Here is a 25,477-nt window from a genome sequence, read left to right on the forward strand (position 1 = left end):
AATTATGGGCATCGTGGTGGCAGTGGTGACAGGCGTCCGGCGCTCTCCCCGCAGCTGAGGCTTTGGGGAGCACGGGCAGCAGACACCATGGCCTCGCTTGGCTCAGCCTCTACCTACTGTGCCTACAGCCAAGGGCACAGCGAGCCCTGCTTCGAGGGTGACCTGCGGCGTGGGCCCTTCGGGGCACGGGTGCACGAGGCCTTTGGGTACCCAGGTACTGGGGATTGGAGGGGGTGGGGGGTCCATGCTGCCCCAGAGGGGGTTCCCCCGAGGGTTATCCAGCTGGCTTGTTCCTAAGTGCAGCTGGCATGCCCCAGCACAGAGTGGGGGGGTTGAGAGGGGAGCCTCAACTATTCCTGAGGTGCCCCTTGGCTTTGTGGACTGCCCTCCAGCCCTGACCTCCCCCACTGTCCCTGCCTTCCCCAGGTCCACTCTGCCTCTAACCCTTCTCAGCCTTCTGGTGTCCTTAGTCCCCTGCATGTTCTTTCCCACCTCCCCAAACCTTCCTAGCTGCCGTTATGGCCTCAGTGTTCCCTGTGCCCCAGACCCTTTAGTGTCTCCTATTAGCTTGCCACTTCCCCTGTACACCCCCAGAACATCCCAGTAATCCCAAATGCCCATTCCCACCCCACTCCCTGTAGACTTTCCTGGCTGTCCTCTGTCTCCAGCCTCCTGCACCATTTCTCTGCTGTTCCCAAATCGTCCGGTGCCCCCAGACCTTCCAGTGCCTCTTTCTACTCCTGGATTCCCACCTCAGACCACTCAGTACCTGCCGAATCCCCAGGGCCCTCAGTTCTTGCAATCCCCCACTGCCACTGCTGCCCTCCCCAGTGTCACCAGCCTTTTCCACACCCTCTTCAGTGCCCTAGATCCTGAGTGCCATGCCTCGTGCTCCTGTGCCCATCATCCCTCCACTGCTTGCAGGGTCCCCAGGTGCTATGTACCCCTGCAGCCTGGGCTCCTGGGTGCGTGCCCAGGGTGACACCTACCAGGTGGTAGCTGACGTCAGCCAGTTTGAGCCCCCTGACATCGTGGTGACCACCTCCAACTGCCACATCACCATCCAGGCTGAGAAGGTGAGGGCCCCTCGGGAGGCAGAGTCCCCTGCCCTAGACAGCACAGAGTAATAGAAGTCCTGCCCCATAGTAACTGGGAATGGTCCCTGATGGCACTGGGATTACTGAGGTTGCTGTCCTTACTGAGAATGGGGTAACTGGGCACTCCTGCCCCACTGTGGTGTGAAGCAATGGGGAACAGTCACCACTGGCATGGAGCTCACTGGAAATTATTCCAGCCTGCAAGACTGAGGTAACTGTAAGCTGCTCCCTGCTGGCAGCCTGGGAATGGGTTTTGAGTCACTGCCCTGCGAGTTTCTCTTGCTGGAGCTGTGGGGACCGGGACCTGCCCCATCACTAACACCGGGGTAACAGTGTACTGCCTCCCCATAGGTGGCAGAGGATGGCACCATCTGTGACACCTTCACCCACAAATGCCAGCTGCCTGAGGACACGGACCCGCTGTCGGTGAGCTGTGCCCTCACTGAGGCTGGCATGCTGGTGATCACTGCCCAGCGCCGTGCTGGTGCCCGCCCCGGTGAGCCCCCGCAGCTGCTGTACCGCAGTGAGGCCACGCTGTGAGCTGGCACTGCGTAAAGAGAGGCTTCTTGCCTCAAGTGATGCCAACCTTGGCATTTTGTGCAGGCTTGGCTGGTGCCTGATGGCTGTGCCCTCTCCTCATCTCCATCCTCTCTGTGCCTGCTCTGTTTATAAAGTCCTTTTATTAAATTAATATAAAAATCTCTGTATTTACATGGAGATGGGTGTGAAAAGCAGAGGCAGAAGGCCCCCCCTGCTTCCCAGCCATAAGGTGCTGAGGAGGGGGGCAGTGCCCACTCATGTCTTCATGCCACCCGGAGCAGGGACACTGTGGCACCTGTTGGCAAGGGGTTGAGGGCGATGGCTGTGCTAGAGAACACTAGGGGCTGAGGTGGGAAGAGGTAGTGAAGTGAGAAACCCCAAGAGCTGGCAGGGAGGTGGGGAGCATGGGCAGGTTGGAGGACACCTGGTCAGTCCCTGGCACAGGGAAGGGGCAGAGGCACTGGATTGAGAGTTCCCACCCTTATGCCAAGCCCAATATGAGTGGGCACAGCGAGAACATCCCCTGGCACCTGCCAAGGGTCCCTGCAGCACCTGAGGACACAATGGGGAACACCCTGTTTCACTAGCCCTTGGGGGTGTTGTCCTCATCTTCACCCCTGGGACCGGCCTCGCGGGGCATGGAGTGGTGCTGGTGGCGGTCCCAGAGCTGGCGCAGGGCCGTGGTGTCAGGCTCGCTGGTGCTGGCGGTGCTGTCTCGGAAGCTGGCGAGCGGTGGGCGAACCTTCACCCCCTTGCCTGTCAGGGAGCCCTCGATGGCCTTGCGCAGCTGCGGGAGCCCCACACCCATGAGCTGGTGGCTCTGGGTGCTCTGGCCCATGCCCTCCAACCCCACTGCCCCTGCTCACCTCCTTGAGGGACACCATGCCCACCAGGCGCCCGATGCTGGTGACGTACGCCTGGTCCAGACCCAACAGTGAGAAGATAGTGTGGGTCTACAGGAAGGAAGGGCTGAGTTGGAGGTCTGGCAGGGAAACTGAGCAGAGGGCCAAAGGGGCATGGTCTCACCTTGTGCAGTGAGGTGTGCTCCACAAGCTGAAAGGGTGCAGGGTCAATCTTGGCGCTGCTGAAGTCTACCACCTGGTCCAGCTGCTGTTCCTCCCACTCCAGAATCTGACGGGGAGATGTCATGGGGCAGAGTGAGGGGGTGTGTAACCCCCACAGTGCCAGAAAACCACCACCCCTGCACCCAGTGTGATGGGTACATTAAGGTCATCCATCAGCCCTGTCCCCACTTCACACTTCAGCACCCCACTGGGATTTCCTAGGTCCCAATGGGCAGGAGAGACCTGCCTGGCCCTGCCCAACCCTCACCTGTGCTGGGGTCATCCTGTCAGCTGGATCCATCTCCTCCTGCAAAAGATGCATGAGCATGGGCAAGCTGGCAGCAGGGAAGGGCAGTAGGTGCACAGGGTGCAGTGCGGTGCAGGCAGCAGTGCCTGGGCAGGGCGAAGGCTGCACATGCAGGCAGGGTGCAGGCAGCTTGCGGGTAAAGCACCAGTCAGGTAACAAGACAGGCCACAGGCCACACCGTGATTGGCCAAGATATGACAAGCCCAGGTTGTGATTGCTGTATGGAATGCAGCTTGTGCTGTGATTGGCGGAGCAAAGTGGGGCAAATCCCATTGCTGCAACTGGCCAAGACCCTCCAGGTCACATTATGGTTGGCCAGAAAGGATTGAGATTGGGAGAATGCACACCCTGATTGGCTGAGCAGAATCAGGAACTCTGAGATTGGCCACATAGACATAGGTTGAACATGATTGGCCAAGCAGAATCTTTCCAGGCTGCTGATTGGTTCAGAGAATCCATGCTGGGCTCCAATTGGCTAAGAGGATCTGTGCCCAGCCTGTGATTTGCTGCAGCTTACCACAATTGAAATGCGGACGTGTTTGGCCTTGCGATAGGCCATGCCCTGAGCCTGGCGCCACATGGGGAGAGACAGCAGTGTTAGGGCATGGCAGTGAGTGATGCCATGGGCAGGGCAGGGGAAGGGAAAGGACAGCCAAGGAGGAGAAGGGATGGGCAAGTGTGGTTGAGCAGGGATGGAAAGGGATGGGATAGGAACGAGCAGGGGTGGGCAGGTTGGGGCAGGGATGAGAAAGAATGGAAAGGGATCGGCAGGGTTGTGAAAAGGTGAACAGGGGTGGGCAGGAGTGTGAAGGAATGAAAAGGGATGGGAGTGATGAGAAAGGATGTCAGAGTGGGCCAAGTAAGGATGAGCAGGGCTAGGTAGGGCCAGGCACTCACCTCAGTGGGCTCTGTGGTGGTGTTGGCACAGAAGAGGTTCTTGAGAGCAATGCCAGTGTGGTCAGTGGTGCCAGCTGCAGAGGGGAAGGAGGTGTCAGCAGAGGGACACAAGTAGGGTTGGAGTAATTGGGTGCATACTCACCTTGGAGGCTCTCGGCTGGGCCACTGGGCACCCGCTTCAGTGCTGGCTTCAGGGGCTTGCGGGGAGTGACACGGGTGGGGACACTCGAGGAGGTCTCTGTGCTGATCTGCAGTGGGGGATGGGGTGGTGGGGAGACGGTGGTGGGCATCCTTGCCAGGCATCCCCCAAGGCAGCCATCTCACTCACCTGGAAGCGAATGCTGGCATCGGAAAGCCGGTGTCCGTCCTCAGCCAGTACCTTCTGCCGCAGGGCCAGGAGCCGGCGCTGGGGGCTGAGCTGCTGGCTGAGCAGAGCCCCTACCTGCGCCCTCTCGATGGAGCCCAGCAGGATCATGGACTCTGCCGGCGGTAGTGAGCTGCGTTGGCTCCTGACACCCCTTTCTCCATCCCACCCTTGCCATCCTGGCACAGCCACAGCCGGGGTGGGTGCCGGCAGTGCCCCCCCGCCCACATCTCACCAGCAGACTCCACCAGCGGCAGGCTTTTCATTTTGGTGCTCTGCAGCACATGCTGCAGGTCCCGGTACTTGCAGTTGAGGGTGATGTAGTGGATGTCTCGCAACATGATGTCCTCCACCCGCACGTTGTATTTCCTGCTCCGGGAGGGAAACGGCGATGCTATCCCCACCCCTTCTGCGTGGGAGAGGACTTGGGGATAGAGCAGGGGACACACACTCACTCGTGGTGGCCCCAGCCCAGCTCCGGGAGGTAGGGCAGCTTCTTGATACGGATGATGCTGTCATAGAGCGACGGCTGGAGGCTCTGGGCCACGGCGTTGGCCAAGATGACAGCGATCATGACAGGCAGGATGTGTGAGATCTGCCCTGTCAGCTCGAAGACGATAACGGCTGTGGACACTGTGTGGGTGACGGCTCCCGACAGGGCGGCTGCCCCTGTGCCCATCCACGGAAAATATGCAGGCATCTGTCAGGTGCTACTCAGCAGGCTGTGTCCCCACCCCTAGGACATCCACTACACCCAGAACCCCTGGGATCTCTGGGGGACATCCCCATCGGTGGTATCACCTCAAGTTCCTGGTGGCACCATCTCAGCCCTGAGGAACCCATCAGCTCCTTTGGAGTACCACCAAGTGATCCCCACTATGGCGTGCCCATGCTGGCTCAGTGCTTACCCACCACGGCATAGCCACCTGGCACTATGCGGTACGTGTTGCTGTTGGTGTGGATGCCATCAGGGAACCAGGCTGCCATGCTCTCTCCAACCAGGCGCCCAAAAGCTGCCCCTGTGCATAGAGAAGGGCTGAGATTGGGCATGGGGACTTCTCCCAGAAGCTGACCCAGCCTTGCACCCTCCCCTCTGCCCTGATCCTTCCAGGGAAGGGGGCAGCTGGGGATATTCACTAGCGTCCCAGTGTGGGCTGGCAAGAAGCTGACTTCTCCCACCATGCCTACACAGGGTACAGACTCACCGATGACGAAGACAGGCATGAAGGCTCCGCAGGGCACTGGGATGGTGGTTGCCAGGGCTGACATCCAGAACTGTTTGGGGGATACAGACAGATGTTAATTACCCCATCCCAGCTCTGCCCTACCTCCCATCCCTGCTGTGCCTCATAGGTGGCTGCTGTGGAGCAGAACATGGGCACTCTACTGGCATCCTGACAGAGCTTCCCTGGTGGTGCCTGATGGCTTCTGGCCAGGACCTCCCTGGTGGCACCTGAGGGCACCTGGCCAAGACCTCCCTGGTGGCACCTGGGGATACCCTGCCAGTACCTCCTGCTGGCACCTTGGTGGATCCCAGCCAAGATCTTTTTGTTAGCATGTTGGCAGTACCAGCCAACACCTTGGTGGCCTCTGGGAGCAGCCACACGATGCCTCTTGGTGTCTCCTTGGTAGCAACCATCCAACACATCCCTGCTGGCATCCAGGAGCCCCTTCCCAGAATTGACTGTTGGCACTCTAGGGCTAGCAGGGGCAGGAGATACTCACCTTCATGAGGATGAAGACAACAAGGGTGACAAAGACGTTGGAGTGAGGGTGATGCCAAGCTTCCAGGATGCCCAAATATTCAAACTCGTCACTGAGTCCCTGCTTGGCCCACGTCTGATTGTCGAATAGTGTCACCAGAGTGTCCTTCTGGGTGAGCTGGTGGTGGACAGAAGTCAGGTGCAGCTAGTGCTGGCCCTGGGGTAAGGAGCACTGTACCACCCCGTGGTGGGTACCTGGCCAGCCATGAATTGTCCAAAACCAGGTGGGAAGGTCAGCGTGGAGATGAGCAGAGTCACCAGGGCAGGAAAGAGCAGACGCCTGGGGGTGACACAGGGCAGGGGGTGAGTGGTGCAGCTCTGACTCCTCTGCCCCAGCGCTGGGAGCCACTGGACACCTACTTCTTCATGAGGAAGCGGTTGATGGTCTTCTGGCGGCGCATGAACTGCACAATCTTGCGGTTGAGGTAGACGAAGAGCGCACCCCCGAAGCCGCTTGCGATCCTGGGCAGAGACAAAGGATGACCATACACATGTCCTGCTTCCCCCATTGCCACCACCAGCACCTCCACTTCACCCCTGGGATTTTGGGATGGTTATGGGATGGGTACTGGGGGGGATGCACTCACCCAATGACGGCGAAGGCTGGCAACTCCTGTAGGTCAAAAGGGAAGTCGAGGCGGAAGCGAGTTTTGAACAGTGCAGTGATCGTCTCTGGGGGATGGCAGAGATCAGCAGGGCTGGGCAGGAGGATCCTCAGGCCTCCCACCCTGCCAGAAGTACCTTCATCCTTGTTCCAGACGGCGAGGACACGGAAGATGAAGGCACTGAAGGTGGCAGCGAAAAAGCCACGCCAGTAGTTGCGGACAGCGAAGAAGGTAGAGGTGACCTCGATGCTGAAGAGGACGCCTGGCACCAGGGGGGGAAGTGCACGAGGGAGGCGCCGAAACCCAGGTGGGCCCCTGGCATCTGGCATGCTTCTTGCCCCAAGCCCACCCTCATGCACGGCCTGCAGATTCTGGCTGGGCCCAAGGGCACTCTGTGGGGTGGTTCAAGGGCTTCCCTGGCAAAGCACATGGCTGGTCCCCAGCTGGCCGCAGCAGGCATGGCGGAGCAACGGTCAGCAGGAGCAAAAGGGTAGCACAGGAATGTGAGCAACAATATGGTGGGTGGCACTGAGGTGGGTTGAACACAGATGTATGGTTGGGCAGATGGGGCAATGCAGTGGGCAGAATGGGCAGCACAGCAGGCAGAGGGCAAGGAAAGAGTCAGACACATCACCAACCTACGGGAAGGGCTCAGCAGGGCCAGAGCAAGGAGCTCCCTGGAGCGCAAGGTGACAGGGAAGAGGATGAGAGCAGATGTTACACCTCCAGGAGGATGGTGCCCACTCCTTCCTTCCTCCTCCCATGCCAGCTGCCCTGGGGTCCTCCTTGTCTCACCAGACAGGCCCCAGTGCCCACACAGGAGGTGTATGGAGGCTGTGGGGCCCCAGGGTGACCCTACCTCCAATTGGGGCGGCGAAGCAGCAGCCGACACCAACTGCGCAGGCAGCCGCCAACATTTCAATGTTCCTCGCCTCATTCTGTGGGCGAGTGGGGGGTAAGTGGGCACTGCCCTCTTCCCCCTAGATACTTCCAAACCATCAGGGGGGCATGAGCAGAGCCTCCACTCGGCCAGCCTGCCCTGCTCACCTCATAGATGCCTCCAAAGAGGGAGAGGAAGCGGCTGAGCAGAGCTGCACACATGCTGGCAATGTGGACAAAGGGACCCTGGGGAGATAGTGGGGAGGCTGAGGATGGTGCCCCCCTTGGCTTTCTGCCTGTCCTGCCCCAGGCAATAGTCTCACCTCTTTGCCCAGGGGCATGCCACTGCCCAAGGCACATGTCAGCCCGATGACCTTGGCCAGAAAGGTCTTGAAGGTGAGGTACTCCTTCAGCACAACACCCCTCAGGATGGTCTTCATCTCAGGGATTCCTGAACCTGACATCAAGGGGACAGTCTTGACCCAAAGCCATGGAGGAAGTGCACTGGGAAGCCTCTGCCCCATAGTTCTGGGGAGAATCCTTGGCTCTTCTGCATCTCAATGTGACCCCAGAAACATGTCTGCCCACAGTACAGTCAGCTAGAAGAGCCCCACAGCCATGTAGGAACATCTCAGCCCATACCCCTGGGGAAACTCCAATTCAACAGCCCCCAGGAGACCCTCTAAAGACCAACTCTTAACCCTAGGAAGATCCCCAATCTTATAGCTTAGAAGGCTGTATACTCTGAGGACCAGACCACAGCCTCTGCAAGACCTTCACGATCCCCAGCCCCATAGCCCAGGAGGACATCCAGACAACTCCCAGCCCATAGCCACAGGCAGGGGACACTGTTAGGATGTAGCCAGTCCCCCTCCTCACCCCTCAGTGCCCTACCCACGGCTTGAGGGGCGAGGATCTGAGTGAAGCCAGCTGAGAAGGTGATGAGAACAGTAGGGTAGGTGACCCAAGCCAGGTACTGCAGCAGCACATTGGTGTCCAGGCCCCCGTACATCCATTTCTGGGCTGTGGGCAAAGCCAGCCAGGTGGGTCACAGATGGCAAGGACCATGGCATGGCTCTGTGGCACCCCACGCTGGCATGCCATGGCCCTGGGAGCCCATTGGTGTCCGCTTACCTTGGAGACAGGTGGCAATGGCGAAGTCCATGGCCCAGCTGACCAGCGCCATGACCAGCCCCAGAAGGATGAGGAAGACCCAGTCCTCACCCACCTTGGAGATGAGGAACCGCTGGCACTGCAAGGCGCAGACTGCAGGCACAAGGGCAGGCTCAGTGCCAGGCACCCCAAGGATGGGCTGCTCTGGGGCGGTGGGGCCAGGCTGGCAGGGACACAAGCACTCACAACCAGCCTCGCTGACCCAGCCCTGCGGGCACCATCCAGGGCAGGAGCACCGTCACAGCCATGCCACAGACACCAGTGGGCAGGAATGGTGGGCTCTGGCCGTGCGAATGCGCACAAAGCACTGCTGGGCATGCACCTCCCTCCAGCACGGCCCCCCTGGCATGGCCCCAGGCAAAGGGGCTGGGGGCCCCAACTCCCTGCGGCATGCTTGGCTATTTTGGGCCATTGTGTCCCTGCTGCCCAGCGGGCAGGTGGCATTGTCCTCGGCGCCGGTGTCCCATGACAGCCAGAGAAACTCTACCCGCCCACAGTAGCAGGGTGGGCAGTCTTGCCCAGACTGGGTGCTGCTGTGAGGCAGTGCCCACCAGCGTTCCCATCTTCAGTGGCCCTTACCACGGCAGGGGGCACAGCGACCCTGGGTGTACTCCAGCAGCTCCGAGGGCCGGCGGGGCCGGGGGGAGTCGCCTTCTCCATCTCTCTGCTGCAGCCGCAGCCGAGCTGCCTCGTCCTTGGCGAAGGTGCCCAGGTCCTGTGTGTAGCGTCCATACATCTGGGGGAGGAGAGGGTAGGGATACCATGGGAGGCTGGCACGCCAGCTCCTGTGTTTGAGTGGGGAAACTGAGGCAGGAGAGCAGTGGGCATGCCGGCACGGCGTCCCAGCGCTGGGCAGTGCCCAGGGGAAGAGTGCCAGATGCCTCTGGGAATCCCTGGCTGCCTTCCAGGACATGGGAAGGGGCTGGGCAGAGAAGGTGCATGGGGATCACTGCCAATTGTTTCACCCGATACCCCGGCACAGGCAGCTGGTACTGCTTGGTACCAGTCACCGGCCCTGCCCAGGTGCTCCAGGCACCGTGTTGGGGCTGGTGAAAGGTGGGGAAGGAATTCCAGTGTTGAGCACATAGCCAGCCTGGCCAGTAGATTCTCTGAGGGCTGGTACTGGGCTTGTGCTGGTGCTCTGCAGGCATCTCCCTTCAGCATCACTAAAAGCAGGGCCGGGGTGACCCATAGAAGACATCCTTGGCAGGTCACAAGTGACATGAGCTGGCCAGTCTCTGCCAGTAGCAGGGAGACAAAAGGGGGATGAAGGTCAGGGTATATGTCCAGGCTACGGGAGAGGCAGTCATAGCATTGGGCACAGCGTAGTCCCTGAGCTGTGAGGAGGAAATTTGGGGAACAAGTTGCTGAGTGGCTTTGTGCCCGCACTGGAGACATCCCCTCCTTCTCGAGTGCCTTCTGCCTGACTGTGGCACGTGGCCTAGCCTGGGTCGGGGGAAGGTGGCCCTGGCAGTGCCCCTAGTGCTGTCCAGGAGCTCTTTGTGCCTGTCCTCCCCACCAAGCTGGGGGCATTTGTCCCATGCTGGCGGGCACTGCCAAGGACTTGGTTGCTTGGTTTCCGCCTCACTCCCCCTGGCACGACCTGAATGCCAAGTGCCAGAGGTTGGCTCGGCACAAAGGGAGGCTTCAGGGCTGTGGGGGCCCTGCCAGGCTCCCACGTTGGAGCGACGTGAGCCCCATGCCAATGGAGTGCCCACCCGCCATGCCATGCTAGTGCAGCACGTGGCTGGGGCACAGTCTCCCTCCTAAGCACAGCCTGTGCTGATGCTTGATAGAGGGGCAACACCATGGGTGGGCACCACGCACGGCACGTGGGCAGCCCAGGCCTGGCTGCTGGCAGAGGTGCCCTCCACCAGAGGTTCCTGGATCCTGTATGCACCCCTCAGCCTGGTGGCATGGGGATGGTGTGAAGGTGCATTTCACACGGGGCATCACTCCTGCGCAGGTGCCTTTGGCAGGGAACAGAAAGCAGCCAGAGTGGCGCCGAGTGGATTCTCCACTGTCTAATAACCAGGTTGTGCTCAGCAGCAGGAGGACGGGTGGGGAAGCAGGCAGGGAGTGGGGGGCACATTCATTTCCATTGCTGATGCCCCTCCTGGCAGGAATTTCCTTCCAGACTCTTGCTCAGCATGGGCTCAGAAACCCCTTGCACTATGGAAGTGTGCTGGGGGACAGGAAGGGAGCTGACACATCCACCTCGGGTGGCCAGATCTGGCATCTGCCAGAGGAGGACCCTGGCCCAGCATGGGTCCCTGAGTTAGAAGACTCCCTTCGGGTGAAGCTTGTTTCCTCTGGAAGACAAAACGGGCTGGCACCCCTAGGAGTGCTGGCCCCCTGCCAAGTGCCCTCCTCCCCCAGCCTTTCTGCTGCCCCATGTCAGTCCCGGCTGGGATCAGAGCACCCTCAGGTTGAAAGTCTCCTGAAGCAGCTTTATGGCCAACTCACGGGGCTGTGCCAGGGGCTGCCATGCTGGCCTCTGCTTGTTGGGGCACTCAGTGGGATGCCCAGCTTCAGAGGCTCCAGCCTGCTTGCAGTGGAGGGCGTGGGATTCTGTTCCCCCTCCCTTTGTTTTCAGCCAACCCCCACTTGCAACAACAGGGATGTAAGTGAAGGGACTGTGTCAGCCCACTGCCACCTGCCACCCAGCGCTATGCTGTGTCACCACTCTGCCTCATGTCACGGCCTTGCAGGCAGGACGTGGGACCCCAGAGGTGCCCCACGATGGGCAGCCAGTGTGTCCGCAGCCCTGGCACGGCTGTGAGGACACAGTGAAGGCCAGTGGTGGGCTCTCTCCTTCCTCCTCCTCTTCCTTCTCCTCCTCCTCCTCCGCCTCCCGCTCGGGTTATTTTTCCACAAAGGCCTTTTGAAACACAAACAGCCCCGGGACTCCGGCCTCCGCCACGAAACAGCTGAACAATCACAGCGCTGGGCAGGCAGGGAGCGGGCACGGGGGACGAGCCTGGGGGGGGCACCCGGGGACACAGGCACGGGCCAAGGCTGCTATGTCTGTCCTGGGCTCCTGCACTCGGGGCACTGGCCGTGCCACAGCTCCCTGAGCAGTGCCAGCCCATGATGTCCACTGCACCCGGGTGATGTTGTGCCTAGGACGGGTACTGGCATCTGGCGCTATGTCCCCGTGCCACCCTGTCCCATAGCAATGAGCTTGCCTGGCAGCAGAGCCCACCTCCACATGACCTATGCTGGTCGACCTTCTCCCCAAACCCATGATTCTAGGGCACAGCTGTTTAAAGGCAGGGGGTCCTCTGGGATGGCAGCGGGCGAGCAGAGGCTGTGGAGTGTGTGTCACGCTGCCCGTCTTAGCTGGGCTCTAATCACCCTGAGCAGCTCCGCGGTGAACAAGGGCAGTTTGTCAAGCTTAATCCCACCCCCGCCTCCTGAAGGTCCCTTGCTCTCCATCACAGCAGCCTGGCATGCAGGGGGGCACTTGGGCTAGCATACATCCTGGCACCATTAGAGTGGTTGGGGTTTCTCATGGGCACCTGCCCAGCTTGGGGTCCATAGGGAGGGATGCCGTTTCTTGGGAACATATTTAAGAGTGGGGTTGTGGCAGTGCCCAGTGGCACTATGGCCATGGCATCTGAGGGCTGGTGAAATCTAGTGGAGAGGTTAAGGACCTAGGGTGGAAATGGGGCTCTTTAGGCACAACTAGGCACAGCCTGGCTGTCATGCCCTAGTTGTGGGCATAGGTAAGATTGTTTCCTGGGCTATCCTCAGGGTAGTTTATCTCAGATCAGCCTATGCCAGGCTCTGACTGGATCCTGAGTCTCTTGGCAGGTGCTAGCAGGAGCTGGTGGTAGCTTGGATGCATTGCAGAGGGCTGGGCACCCCTCCTGCCCGGCATGTGCCCAGGCAGCTCCCAAAATCCAGGTGTAAATCTGTGGGACAGGAGCCCACACCCAGCCTCACCCATGAGCCTCAGGTGGTTTCACAAGCCTTGTCACAGCCCAGAGGCCATGGAGATGAGTGCCTTGGGGCACCCAGGGCACGGGTGCTACCCCGCCTGGAGGAAAGGAGGGCAAAGTCTGCTGGCGCCATGCAAGGCTGCCCTGATGCCAGCCCAACGTGCCTTTCTCCTCACGCATTGCCTGCAGGCTCCTCCGCCCCGTGGTGCCTGGCCAGGCTGGCCTCTGTACCCACCCACCACGGATATGGCACCCAGGAGAGCAGTCCGGTGCCAGGGTAGGGGAGGAGCAGCACCCCCACGGCTCGCATTTGACGGTGCCTGCCTGTGGCCCCAGCTGCTCCTTGGCTCAGCCCTGCCAGCCAGACATCACTCGCAGCAACTAGCTCAGGCTCTTGGCAGACTTGGGTACGGGTAGCCTGCAGCGAATCAGCCCCTGCTTCCCTGCCCACCCTCTCGGCCCTGCCTAATGGAATGCCAGGATAAAGCACCCATTTGCTGAGCTGCCCCAGGTGCCTTCCCAGAGACCCAGGGGGAAGCACCTTTGCCCGGACGTCTGAGGGCCGTGGGCAGCAGAGGGGAGAGAGGACACTGGGGACAGCCGGGCATCCAGGTGCCAGCAGGGAGGCCCCAGAAGGGAAGGACTTGTAAACACGGGGCTAAGGTTGCAGGCGCGGGAGATACGCTATCTTGGGGCAGAGGGCTAGGCGGCCACTGATGCCCTTGCGGTGCCTCTGGGAGTGCACATAGTGTGGGCATCACTGCCCAAGTGATGAGGGTTTTCGGGGGGAATGATCTATGGTCGAATGTCCTGCCTCAGGGAGGAGCCCGGGGGGCTCAGATGAGCTCTTCCACTGCCAGTAGGGCTGTGGGGTGACACCCCTGCCCCTGGCGCTTCCCCCAGACACAGCCCTAAGATGAGCACCCCAAGCTGGACATAGCAGAGCTCATCAGCACCGCCACCCTGAGCGGGGACAGCCCTCCCAAAGCGCCCATCAGCCCCAGGCGCCCCGCCGTGAGCCAAATCCATCCGGTGCACGGTACCCCCCGGTGCCCGGTACCGGCCGCACTCACCAAGGTCTGCTCATACTGCAGCGCCCGCTGCGCCTCGCTCTCGGAGGCCATGGTGCCGCCGGTGCCTCTGCTCCTGGCCGTGCCGGTGCCCGCGGCGGCTCCTCCCGGGCCGTACAGGGCGGGCCCGGGGCACTGCCCGGGGGAGGGACCGGTCGTGCTCCGCCTCTGCCGGCAGCGCTCAGCATCCAGCACCGGGCAGGAGCAAAGGGGTGCCCAGATGGGCTGTGGGTACTCTGCCCTGCAGCAGGGTCCCTTCCAGCCATGGTGCTTTGACCATAGGTTTCCCAGCTGAGGACGGCACCCGTGGGCAGCCGCTGTGTGCGAGTGAGGAGTAAAAGCTGGTGTTTGGTGCCCGCGGGCACAGTTCCCTGTGGGACACATTGCTTCTTCCCACGCACACAAGGAGCTGTCATTGCCTCCGGTCCCTGCTTCCCTGTGGTTTTGCTCCGGTGGGAAGTGGGCAGCAGCGTGCTGAGGGCACCGCAGGCAGCAAGCCTACAGGCTCATGGTCATGCCTGGCTAGAGGTCAGATCTGGGAAGGCAGAGTGCCTGAGGTCTTGGCGTTGATGGCTCGAGAAGATTGGCAGATGCCCATGGATGGCTGGAAAGCTCGGCACAGTGGGCACTCGCCAGAGGGACCCCAAAGATGGCAGGGAGTTTGTCCTTACCGTGGTGCTGCTCAGCATCCCCGGACTGCCAGCCCTAGGGAAGGAAGCTGGGCTCTGGTCTTCGCTGCCAAACCCGCTAGGCAGCAGTGGCTCAGCCCTCTCCAGAGTGGCACACGGGCAGAGCATGGCATCAGCAATCCTTGGGCAAGGTGCTCCGGCATGGCAGGCTGTCTCAGGAGCAGCTGGCAGGGCCGAGCTCGCCCTCCTCTCTGAGGCACTGCGAGACACCTTAGTGGCAAGAAATGGGTGCAGGGAGAGACAGAGCTGTGGCACTGTCAGGCTGGTGTTGTGGGACAGGGAATGGGCTAGTTCTCACTGCCTGGGTTCCACCCTCTGCTTTGACGTTGGCATCTCTAATGATGGGTGATGATGGCCAGGCTAGGGGCTGGGATATGCCCTGTGCCAGGCCGGGAGGGTTCATTGCCGGACACAAACTGGTTTGAAGCAGGGTGGTGATAAAATAAGCTGCCCACTCATTGTGTCCCTGGGCACGGAGCTCCCTCCTCACTTGTCAGCTCCTGGCACTGCCCCACAGCAGCCAGGACACTCATCCGGAGGGGCATTCCCGTGCCAGGACACACGCTCTGCCTGCTGCCGCCAGCGTGCCGAACTCTGGGCCACCAGCACACTGCAAGGCCACCACGGGTGCTGCCACCCCACTGGCACAGACACTCATATGGCCATGGGCACGCATGGGGCAAGACACCTGGCTCAGCACTCAGGGCTCTGTACCAGTCTGGCATTTTCCTGTTGTCTTATCATGACCTGGTCTAGTGCAGACTAACACTCTCGCTTTGGTGGTGTTGTGCCACTATGCCTCAGTTCTGTCCCACAGAGACCAGCCTTCCAGTGTGGCTCTTGGTACTGCCCCAGCACAGCACAGTGACACCACCAGAGGTGCCTCAGTCCCTCATACTGGGGGAAAAACAATCAAGTGGCAGCACTGGAGCTTCCATGGGCCCTCTGAGCTGTGTGAAGTTTTAGTCCAGGGCAGCTGTGCCAGAGTGGCTGGGGCAGTGTTGCCCCAAAGCGTGTGCTGTTGTCTGCCCTGGCACTGGTATGAGTCACCATGTGGCACACCCAGCTACAGGCAGTCAGCTTGCTGTGGACAGGCACTTCTGTGGGCATCGTCTGCTTTGCGGCCCTGGGCTGGGTTTTTTGTGCCACTGCAGAGGTGTCAGGGACAGAGCCTTGCTGTCCTTGCGCCAGAGGACACTATCACCAGACTTTGCACCCTTAGTCCCTGCCATGGGCACTGGATTCTGCCAACCTACAAGTCCCACCCCACAGGCCGCTCAGGGTGCCTCCAGCCTGGCAGTGGCTCCCAAATCTCGTATGTCCCAAATCCCCCCAGCATACACATCCCTAAATCCAGCAAGCTCAGGTCCCATGGGAGCCTGAAGTAGGATGCAGGGGCACAGCCCTGTGCCTGCTGCTACTAGGAAAAGACAGGCATCTGGGTTGACAATATCTCTGTTTTTAATAAATACATCAGGACCCCTGTCAGTGGGCACCATAAATTATTTGATGAGCTTGGCCAAGGTGAGGGCCAGAGACATTTTACACTATGTACAAGGTGGGCATGATGCCCACTGTGCCTGCTAGCTGTGGGAACTCAGAGACGGAGGGCAGTGGGTGCTCCAGCCTCTGTTAGGCTGGCCACTGCTCACTGGTATGAATGGGCAGGGCAGCCCCATCATCGCGGCTGTGCCCAGGCTGGGTGCCTGGCTGCATCCACTCTGCCATGCTCCTCAGTGCCCCCAGCCCTGCGTGGGGGCAATGAGTGGCAAGGACCCGCTTACGTCTGCCCCATCTCGCATCGCTCCAGGCAGTGCTCCCTGCTCAGTGGCTCCACACCTCTGCCCTGCCATCGTGGACCTCCCGCACATCTGAGGGGGCATCTGGGGCTGCAGGGGTAGGGAAAGTGGGTGTCAAGAGGGTGCTGGGTTCGTTGCTGCTCTGGTTCAGCACCCAGGAGATCTGGGGAGGTTCAGGGGCCACAGGGGGAGTTCTGGGGGAGCAGTGCCCACAGGTGAGCACTGGCACTCACAGCGGCACTTGGCACAGCAGGGGTTGTCTTTTCTGGCAGGGCTGGCACAAGCTGTTGGCGGGCACTCCTGACGTTGGCAGTGTGTCTCCCCTGACTACAGGCCAGAAAGAGGGTTTGAGGATTGCTCCTCAAAGTGCAGTGGATCCCCAGGATGGCATCCTGGGCTGCTCTCCCACCTATCAGCAAAGCACTGAGGACAGGCAGGGACTTCTTTTGCCTCCTCTGCCCAAAGCCTGCCACACTCACCACACACCAGCACAGGATACACTTCATTTCTCCAAAGGGTGGCACAGAGGGGTGCCAGCTCTCGTTGTTGAGGTACCAGCGGCGCCCAAAGCGGCATGCTCGTGGCCCATCTGCCTGCATGGTGTCGGCCAGCTCAGGGACATTCTTCTCTGGGGCTGCAGGGAAGGGCACTGGGAGAAGCATGCACTGGACAAGGGCACCCAACTGATGGTGGTGTGGGGAGGTACAGGAGCTGTAACAGGGGTGCGAGGAGGTGCAGGTACCTGGGCATTGTTTGCAGCAGTCAGAGGGGTTGGCGCGCACAGGGTTGGCACAGGTGAGCCGTGGGCACTGCACTTTCTCACAGTGCACTTCACCTGTGGTGCCCTGTGGAGAGCATTGGGGACTCAGAGGGGGCACCAGGCAGTCAGTACAAGACATACAACCCCCTTCTTGGTTTTAGAAATTCTGCCGTGCAGGGCATCCATGGGTGGAGGGGCAGCTCTGCCAACAAGCCAGGCTGGGGTCTGGAGAGGACTAGGACCCATACTTACCTTGCAGGTGCAAATGGCACATTTGATGAGGCCAAATGGGGGCACAACAGGGTGCCAGCGGGTACCAGAGCCTCGCCAGGTCTTGTCCCCATCAAAGTAGCAGCCTGGGAGAGGAGGAAGAAGTGGACACACGCCCAAGAGGGTGGCATGGAGGCCACAGAGGCAGAGCTGCCCCCTCAGACTGTGCTCATTGAGACTCACCCTCGCTACTGTCCCGTGCCCGCTCCAGCTTTACGTCCTCCTGCTCTGTCTTCTTCTCTGCAAGGAAGGAGAGCATGGAGTGGGGCAGATGCTCAGAGAGGGACCTGACACCTTTAATCCGTGGGGGACTCAGCTGCTGCCTCTACCCACCCAGGACCTCCCAAGTCCCCAGATACCTTCACAGATGGGGCAGCACAAATCCTCGGGGTGCACTTGGCGGGTACAGTTGAGGGGCTGGCACAGGATGGGGTCACAGATCACCGTGCGCTTCTGGGGGCAGTATGTGTGAGGCTCGTTACAAGGGGGTAGATTACAAGGGGGTATCATGAGAAATGTTGTCCCCCAACTTGTTCCCAACCTGGCCCATACCTGGCAGCTGCAGGTGGAGCATTTCTTGTCATACTCGGGTGCCCAGCGAGTGCCATGTGCCCGGTGCTGGCCTTCAAAGAAGCAGGAGTTTGGGTCCTTCTTCAGTTCTTCCAGATCCCTGGTCTTGGTGCCCTCAGAGACCTCAGCCTCCCCTGGAGAAAGGCGGGTCCCTCCTGCATGGCACCGGTTGGGGATGTGCACCTGAATGTGGGCATGGAGCAAGAAGGTTGGCACCATTGGAGTACCCCAGTTCCCATGCCAACGATCAACTGCTCTCCATGGTCAGGGCTGATGAAGGAAATGCTGATGACCACAGTACACATCATGTTTTGCTGCCAGGACTATGCTATGCTATGCCACTTCCCACCCAGCTCTGGGCAGTGCTACCCGGCTGAAGACCTCTGATATTGCTGGGGATAGGTAGGGCTGTTTTGTCCAGGTAGAGACCCACCCATGCCCGCAGCTCCCCGTGGGGATGGGCTTTGGTGCTGACTTGCAGGAAGGCAGAGCCTTGGGCCAGGTGCTGCAGCAGGTCAGCGTCCAGGTCCTTCACCACTCCCTGAGCCTGCCAAGGTAAGAAGGGCACCCAGGTGGGCATGAGGGCTGGGCTGGTCCCCACTGTGCAGTGCCCCAAGTAGGTACCAGTCTCACCTCGGTGCTGTAGAAACCCTTGAGCAAGCGCTTGTGCTGGTGGGGATGGGCACCCATCTCGCCCAGCTCAGCCACTCCGTGGAGGTGGGCACTGACGGTGCCATCAGATGGGCGGCCCAGCCCTGCCACCGTGATCTCGTAGTGCAGGTGGCAGTGCTCATCCAGCGAGAGCCAAGCATGCCCTCCAGCCCCGCTGGCCACAGGAGGGGACACTAGCTGCCCCGCCAGCACCACAGGCATCTCTGCACATGGAAAGGGGCCATGGGAGATGGCGGGCAGGGGGCTACCACACCGTCCCTGCCATCACGCCCGTGCTCCCCAGGTACCTGTGTAGCGGGCAAGCAGCCCGCTGTAGGGCAGGGAGATAATCTGGCCGCGCAGCTCCCCCTCTGTCCAGTCCTTGGTGGCCACATTGAGGAAAAGCTCGTTCTGCAGCAGCATGTGGGCATCACGGGCACTGGGGCTCTGCCAGGTGCCCTGGGCCTGCCAACAGCAGATCACATGGGTTAGGATGGGGACATGCCCAAAACCCCTTTGCCATTCCCTCCCAGTGCAACCCAACACTCACCAGCCCATCTTTGTAGCTGGGTGTCATGTCGAACAGGATGTTCCTCTTGCTCTTCCGTCGGGGTTTGGTCTCCAATGTAATGCCCACCACCTCACTGGCAGTGCCCACCACTTGCACCTGTGAGGAAGACGCTGAGGGGCAGTACCAGAGGGAGAGACAGTCCTGAGACCCCCAGGAGGGAGACTGGTGTCCCCTGCTTACCTGGTACTCCAGAGTGCCATTTTCATGCAGTGCCAGCTTGGCTGAAGCCACGGCCCCTGTCTTGGTTGGCAGCAAGGCGTTTGCTCCACACAGCACGCTTTGGATGGCTTCAGCCCAGAGAGAGAAGCAGAGGGTAGGGGTGAGGCGGGCAGGGAAGAAGGTATGGCCAATCCTCCCATACCCTGGGGTGCCCGCACATGGCCAGTCACCCTGTGCCCTGATGCTCACTGTCACAGCTGCGGCGGGTGGTGATGGTGCCCGCCAACTGCCGCGCGTGCCGGCCCTCTGTCTCAGCCACGATGTGGAGCTGCCCCTGCACCAGCCACTGCAGCTCCTGGACAGACAGCTCGCTCAGCACCTCTGCAAAGTCAGGGTCCTGCCAAGGAGGGGCAAGGTGCCACAGATCAGCCCTGGTATGGTAGATGCCATGGCTGCTGGGGCACCTGGAGGAAAAAGGTGACTTTACCTCCGCAGTGATGTTGGCACGGACCTCCCGCAGTGTCTGGCCTTGGTGCAGGATACGGACCCGCAGTGGGACCCAGAGGGATTCTGGTCATGGCAGAGGAGGTTGGATCCACTGAGCTGGGAGCCTGTAACCACTGTCCTTCTTTCGCCCAAACCCACCTCTCTGTGCCCAGTGCCCTCACACCCCTGCACCTGATTCCCTACTTCCTCAACACTTGCCTGTCCTGTGATGCATGCCAAGACCCCTGGGCACATTGTGACTCTCTCAGTTTCCAATGTATCCCCACAAATCCTTGCACAACCCACATTCCAAACCCACCCTTCTGCACTGACCCTCACAACCCATATGGCCCCAGAGTGCCCCATAGGTACCACATATGCCCCCAACCCATGCACACTCCAGGTTATGCAACAATCCCTATGCACACCTTAACCCCAGCTTGTGCCATACACAGCCCTTATACCCTCTCTAAGCCCTACAGTCCAGCCCATGCACCCATGCTGACCCCATTCATGCTGATCCTACATATCACAAGCCACATAGGTGCTGAAACCATCCTCCCAGCCCTACACTGTCCCCTGGGCAGTGTCAGGCCCCATGGGGTGTCCGTGCCTGCCCTCACCACCAGCGCCAGGCTCCAGCAGGCCCCGGGCCATGAGAATGAAGTGCAGGTTGTTCTCGGTGTCACTCAGTGTCAGCATGGCCATGCCCCCAGCACCCAGGTGCATGGGGTCTGATGAGGTCAGGATGGCACCAAATGTTTCTGCAGGAAGAGAGGGCATGAGGGGCATCTCGGTAGGCACTCACTGAGTGGGCATGCAGAAGCTGAACTTACCTGCAAAGAGTGCCCGGTGCTTGAGGATGTGCCCATGGACCTCTCCAGAGGGTTGTGCCCGGGTGATAAGGGACACACGGAGCTGCTCCCCCCGCAGCAGCTGGACGTTGGCCTTGGACACTGTCCTCCACATTCCGCAGAGCTGCAGGCAAAGGCAAGGCTGGGCAGGGGCTGGGGGCACTACATACCCAGGCAGAAGGAGAAGGGCTGCTATGCCACCCTGCCCTCCTGGCCCCTCTCACCATGCCATCTGCAGGGGCAGCACTCTTCTGCACAGGGTGTTCAAACAGCACATTGCCCTCAGGATCGCTGAAACGCACTCGGCTTGGCCGTCCCAGTCTGTGGGCACCCAGGGAGTGAGAAAGGACTCTTGCCCAGACCTTCCTCCCCTGATAACAGCTTTGCTCAGCACCAGGCACAGGGGTGAATCAAGCAGGGCAGAGGGGGTCATCCAGTGATTTAGGGTGGGCAAGAGAAGGATGATATCCTCCCCTGAGTGTCAGGCACCATGCTCTGCCCATCCATGCTGGGGCTGGCACAATTTTGCCATCCTGATAGATGCCAGCTTGGCATAGGTATCTTGGGCTCTCCTGGCCCAGAGGGGTGCCAAACTGGCAACAAGCAGGAGGGGGATCCCTGCTGGGAAAGGCGGCAAGGCTGAGAACTCGAGCCCAGCTGTAAATTAGGAGCATTTTCGGCTCTGTTTGGCTCTCCCGGTCGGAGCTGGAAATTAGTCACCACTTTACTATGCAAAGGGGCCTGGAAGCGAGGAAGAACAGAAGAAACTGGAGCGGGAAGAAGGGAGGGAGAGGAGAGGCTCTGCTGCTGCTGGGCATCTGGGGAGAGCAGAGTGAGGACGGGGAACCTCAGCAGTAGTGCCTACTGGCAGTGTCTGCAAGGCAGCATGGCACCTCTGTCCTGCTGGGCCCATATCCTCTGTCAAGCCCTGGAGTCGTTCCCGTTTGTTCCCACTCCAGAGCTGGAGGCGAAGGGGTGAGGCTGGGCTGTCACCATGGGTGTGCCGAAATTCCGGCTGCTGGCCTGGCCTGGACCCCCAGTGCACTGTCCGCCCCCCCCTAAACCTCTCGCCTCATCAGTGCGAGGCTAAGGCACTACGGGGAGATGTTGAAAGGGAAACTGAGCAGCAAGCACCTCTGCATCCTTCCATTTTCCGGAGGGTGCCTGCTGTGCCAGCCTGGGCCAAGGAGAGGGAGCAGAACTCACCGCTCGTAGCTGATGGAGAAGAGCAGGTAGGAGCGCAGCAGGGTGAAGCGAGCCTTGGCCACAGCGCTGGACGTGGGGTGCCACGGCTCTGGGCCACTTGTCAGCAAGGCTACAAACTCTGGGGAGGGGATGACAATGATGGTGGGGAGAGCAGGGGAGTACCCCACATCATCACTGCTGCCCACCCACACAGGCAGCTTACCTGTGCGGGCATCATCCCGGGCCAGTCCCTCAGAACTAAGGTAGGAGCGGTCATTGTAGGGCTTGTCCAGGTTGTCCTCCTTGTCCTGAAAGTACTCGAAGGTGTCGAAGGGGGGTGCAGGGCTCTTCTCTGGGAGACCTGGCAAAGCTGGCATGGGGTGGGCACAGGAGGAGAGCACCGCATCAGGTTGGTTGTGCCCAAGAGCTTGGAGTGGGGGGCAATAATAATAAAGCTCCCAAGATAAACTGAGGTCTGCCCTGTGAATAACGGTGGAGCTCTGCGCAGAGGCATGGGGGGCAAGCTGGGCACAGGCAGATGGACAGGCAGGGTGTTTAGCCCTGTGCACCCTCTCTGCACCCCTCCCAGGGTGATTTGGGGACAGCTCTACCCATCAGGGCTTCCTCCTTCCCAGCACCTCCCAGGTGTCCAGAGGGCACAAGCAATCCCTGCAAGAAAGCTAGCAGCTGGTTTTGAGGGTGTGTGCACAGTGCTCTCTTTCCCATGCCCTTGAGGAACCCTCTGGGTGCAAAGAGGCTCTGTGCAGTGAAGCACCTACGGGCCTCACCTTTAGGGCAGGTGTGGCAGCAGTGCCCGGGCAGCAGTGTGGGCCGGGGGCAGGTGGGCACAGGGCAGTCCTGCTTCATGTTCTTGCAGTTCACTTTCCCTGCTGGCTTGCCCCGGCGGTTCCTTTGCTGCGGGGAGTGGGGGTGGTTGAAAGAGATCAGAACAGCCATGCCAAGGTGTGCCAAACCTTGCCAAGGTGTACTCCCTCGGCACGGTCTGTCTACCTCTATCCCAGCCCATCCAGAGCGCCTCCCCTCCCCCCCCCCTCCCCGCCCCAGACACCTTGCACAGCCCCCAGCTGCCTGTACAGCTGCCAAACCCGGCCCCGCATCCCCTCCCCGCAGCCCCCAGCCCCCTGCCCAGCTGTGTATAGCTCCGCCAGCCCCGGCCTCGGGGGGCTGCTTGAAGGGAGGGAGAGAGCCAGGGGCCATCCCTGAGGAGGGGGAAGAGGAATTAAGCCTGATCCTTTAAACCTCCCTCCTCCTCCCCCACTGCTGCGGGGAGGGGGACGACATCCAGGTGTCCGGCTGGCTGGAGAGATCCCGCTTCCCTTTGTCGCGAGTGGGGGTTTATGGAATTAAGGAGTCGACCGCCCTGCCGCCGCCAACCCCCTTCCCGGCAGGGCCAGATCCTAGGAGATCTCCCGAGGGAAGAAGGGGTCCGGGGGCTGGGAGGTGCGGGAACACTCACTGGCTCGCAGTGGCAGATAACACAGCGCATCACCCCGAAAGGCTCCCCCAGGTCCGGGTGCCAAGTCTCGTCCAGGGCATAGAAGCGACCCCCGAAGGCACAGCCTGTGGAGACCACCCCAAACCCCACCCACCACCACCGCCGGTCACCTCCGGGATAGGAACCCTCGGACAGCGGCCGCTCCCCCTCCCGGTGCCAGTCCCGCTCTCGGTCAGCCCGGAGCGGGCGGCAACAGAAAGGGGAGAGGGGTGCAGGCGTGCGGGGCAAGGACGGGGCTGCAGGCGGCAGGGAGGGCAGCGCACGGAGCGGGATGCACCAAGTGAGGGTGCGGCTCGTATAGGACAGGGGTCCCCGCAGCATAGGAGAAGGAAGAGGGGGGTGTGTTTCTTACCTGCCGCTCCCCCCGGTGGCAGCGGGTCCGTGTCGGGCCGGATGGGCAGGGTCAGCTTGGGGCGGGCAGCACGGCCGGGCAGGAGCTGGGTGAGGAGCAGGAGCTGGGCGAGGAGCAGGAGCTGGGCGGTGCGCATGGTGCCGGCCGGCCGGGGCGGGCAGACGTCCGGGGCTGGGGGCGGGGAGGGGGGGCTGGCCGCTGCTGCCTGCCGCTGCCGCCGCCTCTGCCCGGCCGTCGGCTCCGGCTCCGCTTTATAGGCGGCGGCATGGGCAAGCGGGAGCTGTGAGCCCTGTGCAAACAAAGGCCCCGCTAATGAGGCGCAGGCAGCGGCCGACCCGGGGGTGGGGGGGAACGGGACGACGGGAAAGACGGGGACACGGACACGGGACGCTCACCAGCCGCGCTCCGATACTCCTCACCCGGGAGCTCTGGCCCCACCGGGCACGGGCCGTCCCTGCAGCACTCCCGGGGCACGCAGATGCTCCGCTGGGCATGAGGTACCCCCGGACTCGAGGTGTCCTGGGGCAACACCCCCATCCACCGTCCCCTCTGTCCCCGGGCACGGGGTACCTCCGGGTGCAGACCATCCCCACTGACATTCCAGTCCCGGGACACAGGGTACCTGAGGGAAGCCTTCATCCACATACCCTTCCTCAGGGCATGGAGTACACCCTTGGGCTGGGCATTCTGGGGACCTCTCCCCAATCACCTCTCCCAATCCCCACAAGACCCACTGGGATGCAAAACACTGTGGAGACACCACCACCATCCACAGCTCTCCCACAGAACTTGGCATGGTTTGGGGCACTAGACATCCTGGGTATGCTCCCATCCACATTCATCCCCCAGAATGTCTGCCTCCCATAAGCCCCTTGGGAACAGGGCATTTGTGGGGCACTCCATTCAAATACCTCCCTTCTCAATCCATATACTCTCCACTGGCAATGGGGCACCTCGAGGGCTCGAGGCGTACTGGTGACTCTCCATCCACACAGCCCATTTTCAGCCAAGAGCACTCCCAGGGCTTATTTGGCCCCTCCAGGCATGAGGACATCCTGGTGTCTCCTCCATCCACTCAGTCCCCTTCCAGGTCACTTGGCACTCCAGGACACGGGGCACTGCAGGGCATTGTCCATCCACACAATCCCCTGTGCCCCGTGGACCTGCTGCAGAACCCCATTCTTAGCACATACAGATCCTCCATCCCCTCAGCAGCCCTGAACATGGGCCCCCAAAGCAGGTGCAGCCCTCCAGATCTGCACCGGACCCTGCAAAATCACATGTGCCCCACAACTTGTGCCTTTAACATCCCCAAGCTTCCCCAGCCACTGCCCTCCCTGGGCAGAGGAAGACTCTGGAGCAGGACCCCAGGCCTACACTGGGAAGTGGTGGTGATGGTACAGGGACTTGGATGATTGGGCTCTATTACCTGCAGAAGGGAGTGAACGACTGTGGAAGAGGGTGAGAGAGCAGCACCCAGCACTGGTCCTACTCTTCACCCAAATGTGCCTGGGATAGTGAATGGCAGCAGTGGGCACTGAGGAAACACCATAGAAAAGCCTAGAGAGAGTATCATCCAGCTGGGGAAACTGAGGCACACACTGTGGGATGGGGCAGGGAGGCAAGGGGGACCAGCATGTGCCACCCATGTCCCTGTCTTGCCACTCCCACCGAAGGAGACAGACAGAGGTGGCAGATAGTGGGTGTGTGGCCGGCAGGCACCCGGATAGGGGAAGGAGGGTGGGGAGGGGAGGAGGGGGAAGCACGGGGCTGCCAAAATCAACTCCGGGCGGTACAAACACCCGGCCAGCTGCGCCGTGTAGCTAGGGAAACACGGCACAGCTGGAGCACAACAGGCCCCGACCTCCCCAGAAAGCTCCTCTCGGGCTGCCCTGCAGCCCAGCTAGCAGCT

General features: G+C 60.9%; 3 protein-coding genes across 6 annotated transcripts; 1 reads left to right on the top strand and 2 right to left on the bottom strand.

Moving 5' to 3' along the window:
* The first annotated feature begins 18 nt into the window (after window positions 1–18).
* On the top strand, window positions 19–1,677 carry LOC135186763 (heat shock protein beta-7-like). The gene is made up of 3 exons (XM_064164761.1): window positions 19–214; window positions 925–1,076; window positions 1,449–1,677. The coding sequence occupies exons 1-3, from the start codon at window positions 88–90 to the stop codon at window positions 1,635–1,637; spliced, it is 468 nt and encodes a 155-aa protein (XP_064020831.1). The 5' UTR covers window positions 19–87; the 3' UTR covers window positions 1,638–1,677.
* Window positions 1,678–1,758: 81 nt separating this feature from the next.
* CLCN2 (chloride voltage-gated channel 2) lies at window positions 1,759–14,710 on the bottom strand. 4 transcript variants are annotated; one of them, XM_064164760.1, is made up of 23 exons: window positions 14,375–14,710; window positions 9,269–9,425; window positions 8,651–8,782; window positions 8,411–8,539; window positions 7,840–7,973; window positions 7,685–7,762; window positions 7,497–7,575; window positions 6,774–6,899; window positions 6,620–6,704; window positions 6,393–6,494; window positions 6,228–6,312; window positions 5,995–6,150; window positions 5,475–5,544; window positions 5,178–5,288; window positions 4,725–4,938; window positions 4,505–4,638; window positions 4,234–4,385; window positions 4,048–4,153; window positions 3,906–3,979; window positions 2,970–3,008; window positions 2,664–2,768; window positions 2,504–2,590; window positions 1,759–2,424 (listed from the first exon to the last, which is right to left on the bottom strand). In XM_064164760.1, the coding sequence occupies exons 1-23, from the start codon at window positions 14,498–14,500 to the stop codon at window positions 2,221–2,223; spliced, it is 2,685 nt and encodes an 894-aa protein (XP_064020830.1). In that variant the 5' UTR covers window positions 14,501–14,710; the 3' UTR covers window positions 1,759–2,220. The 4 variants fall into 4 exon arrangements, with proteins under 4 accessions (XP_064020830.1, XP_064020828.1, XP_064020827.1 ...); XM_064164758.1 differs by lacking the exon at window positions 14,375–14,710 and adding an exon at window positions 13,707–13,939 and having other exon boundaries at window positions 2,504–2,554; XM_064164757.1 differs by lacking the exon at window positions 14,375–14,710 and adding an exon at window positions 13,707–13,935.
* Window positions 14,711–15,835: 1,125 nt separating this feature from the next.
* Window positions 15,836–24,386, bottom strand: CHRD (chordin). Its single transcript, XM_064164745.1, has 24 exons — window positions 23,961–24,386; window positions 23,566–23,854; window positions 23,175–23,278; window positions 22,486–22,612; window positions 21,921–22,067; window positions 21,719–21,836; window positions 20,737–20,833; window positions 20,495–20,636; window positions 20,282–20,422; window positions 19,660–19,742; window positions 19,422–19,569; window positions 19,194–19,300; window positions 18,993–19,109; window positions 18,751–18,907; window positions 18,425–18,666; window positions 18,225–18,338; window positions 17,774–17,974; window positions 17,581–17,674; window positions 17,405–17,461; window positions 17,204–17,307; window positions 16,934–17,036; window positions 16,671–16,825; window positions 16,425–16,518; window positions 15,836–16,281 (listed from the first exon to the last, which is right to left on the bottom strand). Exons 1-24 carry the CDS (start codon window positions 24,162–24,164, stop codon window positions 16,217–16,219), a joined length of 3,210 nt encoding a protein of 1,069 aa, XP_064020815.1. The 5' UTR covers window positions 24,165–24,386; the 3' UTR covers window positions 15,836–16,216.
* Between the last annotated feature and the right edge of the window lie 1,091 nt (window positions 24,387–25,477).

This window comes from Pogoniulus pusillus, chromosome 26 (genome assembly GCF_015220805.1).
Source record: "Pogoniulus pusillus isolate bPogPus1 chromosome 26, bPogPus1.pri, whole genome shotgun sequence".
Taxonomy (NCBI): domain Eukaryota; kingdom Metazoa; phylum Chordata; class Aves; order Piciformes; family Lybiidae; genus Pogoniulus; species Pogoniulus pusillus.

What these genes read in the sequence shown, in the direction of transcription:
- CLCN2 (XM_064164760.1), bottom strand. Translation starts at nt 14,500, where the DNA reads ATGCTCTGCCCGTGTGCCACTCTGGAGAGGGCTGAGCCACTGCTGCCT. An exon ending in GGATGCTGAGCAGCACCACG is followed by an intron (nt 9,426 to 14,374) that starts GTAAGGACAAAC and finishes CTCCTCCCCCAG; the next exon opens with ATGTATGGACGCTACACACA. An exon ending in AACCGCTTCCTCATGAAGAA is followed by an intron (nt 6,313 to 6,392) that starts GTAGGTGTCCAG and finishes TGTCACCCCCAG; the next exon opens with GCGTCTGCTCTTTCCTGCCC.
- LOC135186763 (XM_064164761.1), top strand. Translation starts at nt 88, where the DNA reads ATGGCCTCGCTTGGCTCAGCCTCTACCTACTGTGCCTACAGCCAAGGG. An exon ending in CGAGGCCTTTGGGTACCCAG is followed by an intron (nt 215 to 924) that starts GTACTGGGGATT and finishes CACTGCTTGCAG; the next exon opens with GGTCCCCAGGTGCTATGTAC. An exon ending in TCACCATCCAGGCTGAGAAG is followed by an intron (nt 1,077 to 1,448) that starts GTGAGGGCCCCT and finishes GCCTCCCCATAG; the next exon opens with GTGGCAGAGGATGGCACCAT.
- CHRD (XM_064164745.1), bottom strand. Translation starts at nt 24,164, where the DNA reads ATGTCAGTGGGGATGGTCTGCACCCGGAGGTACCCCGTGCCCGGGGAC. An exon ending in GCACCGGGCACTCTTTGCAG is followed by an intron (nt 20,423 to 20,494) that starts GTAAGTTCAGCT and finishes CTCTTCCTGCAG; the next exon opens with AAACATTTGGTGCCATCCTG. An exon ending in ATGGCACTCTGGAGTACCAG is followed by an intron (nt 19,110 to 19,193) that starts GTAAGCAGGGGA and finishes TCTTCCTCACAG; the next exon opens with GTGCAAGTGGTGGGCACTGC.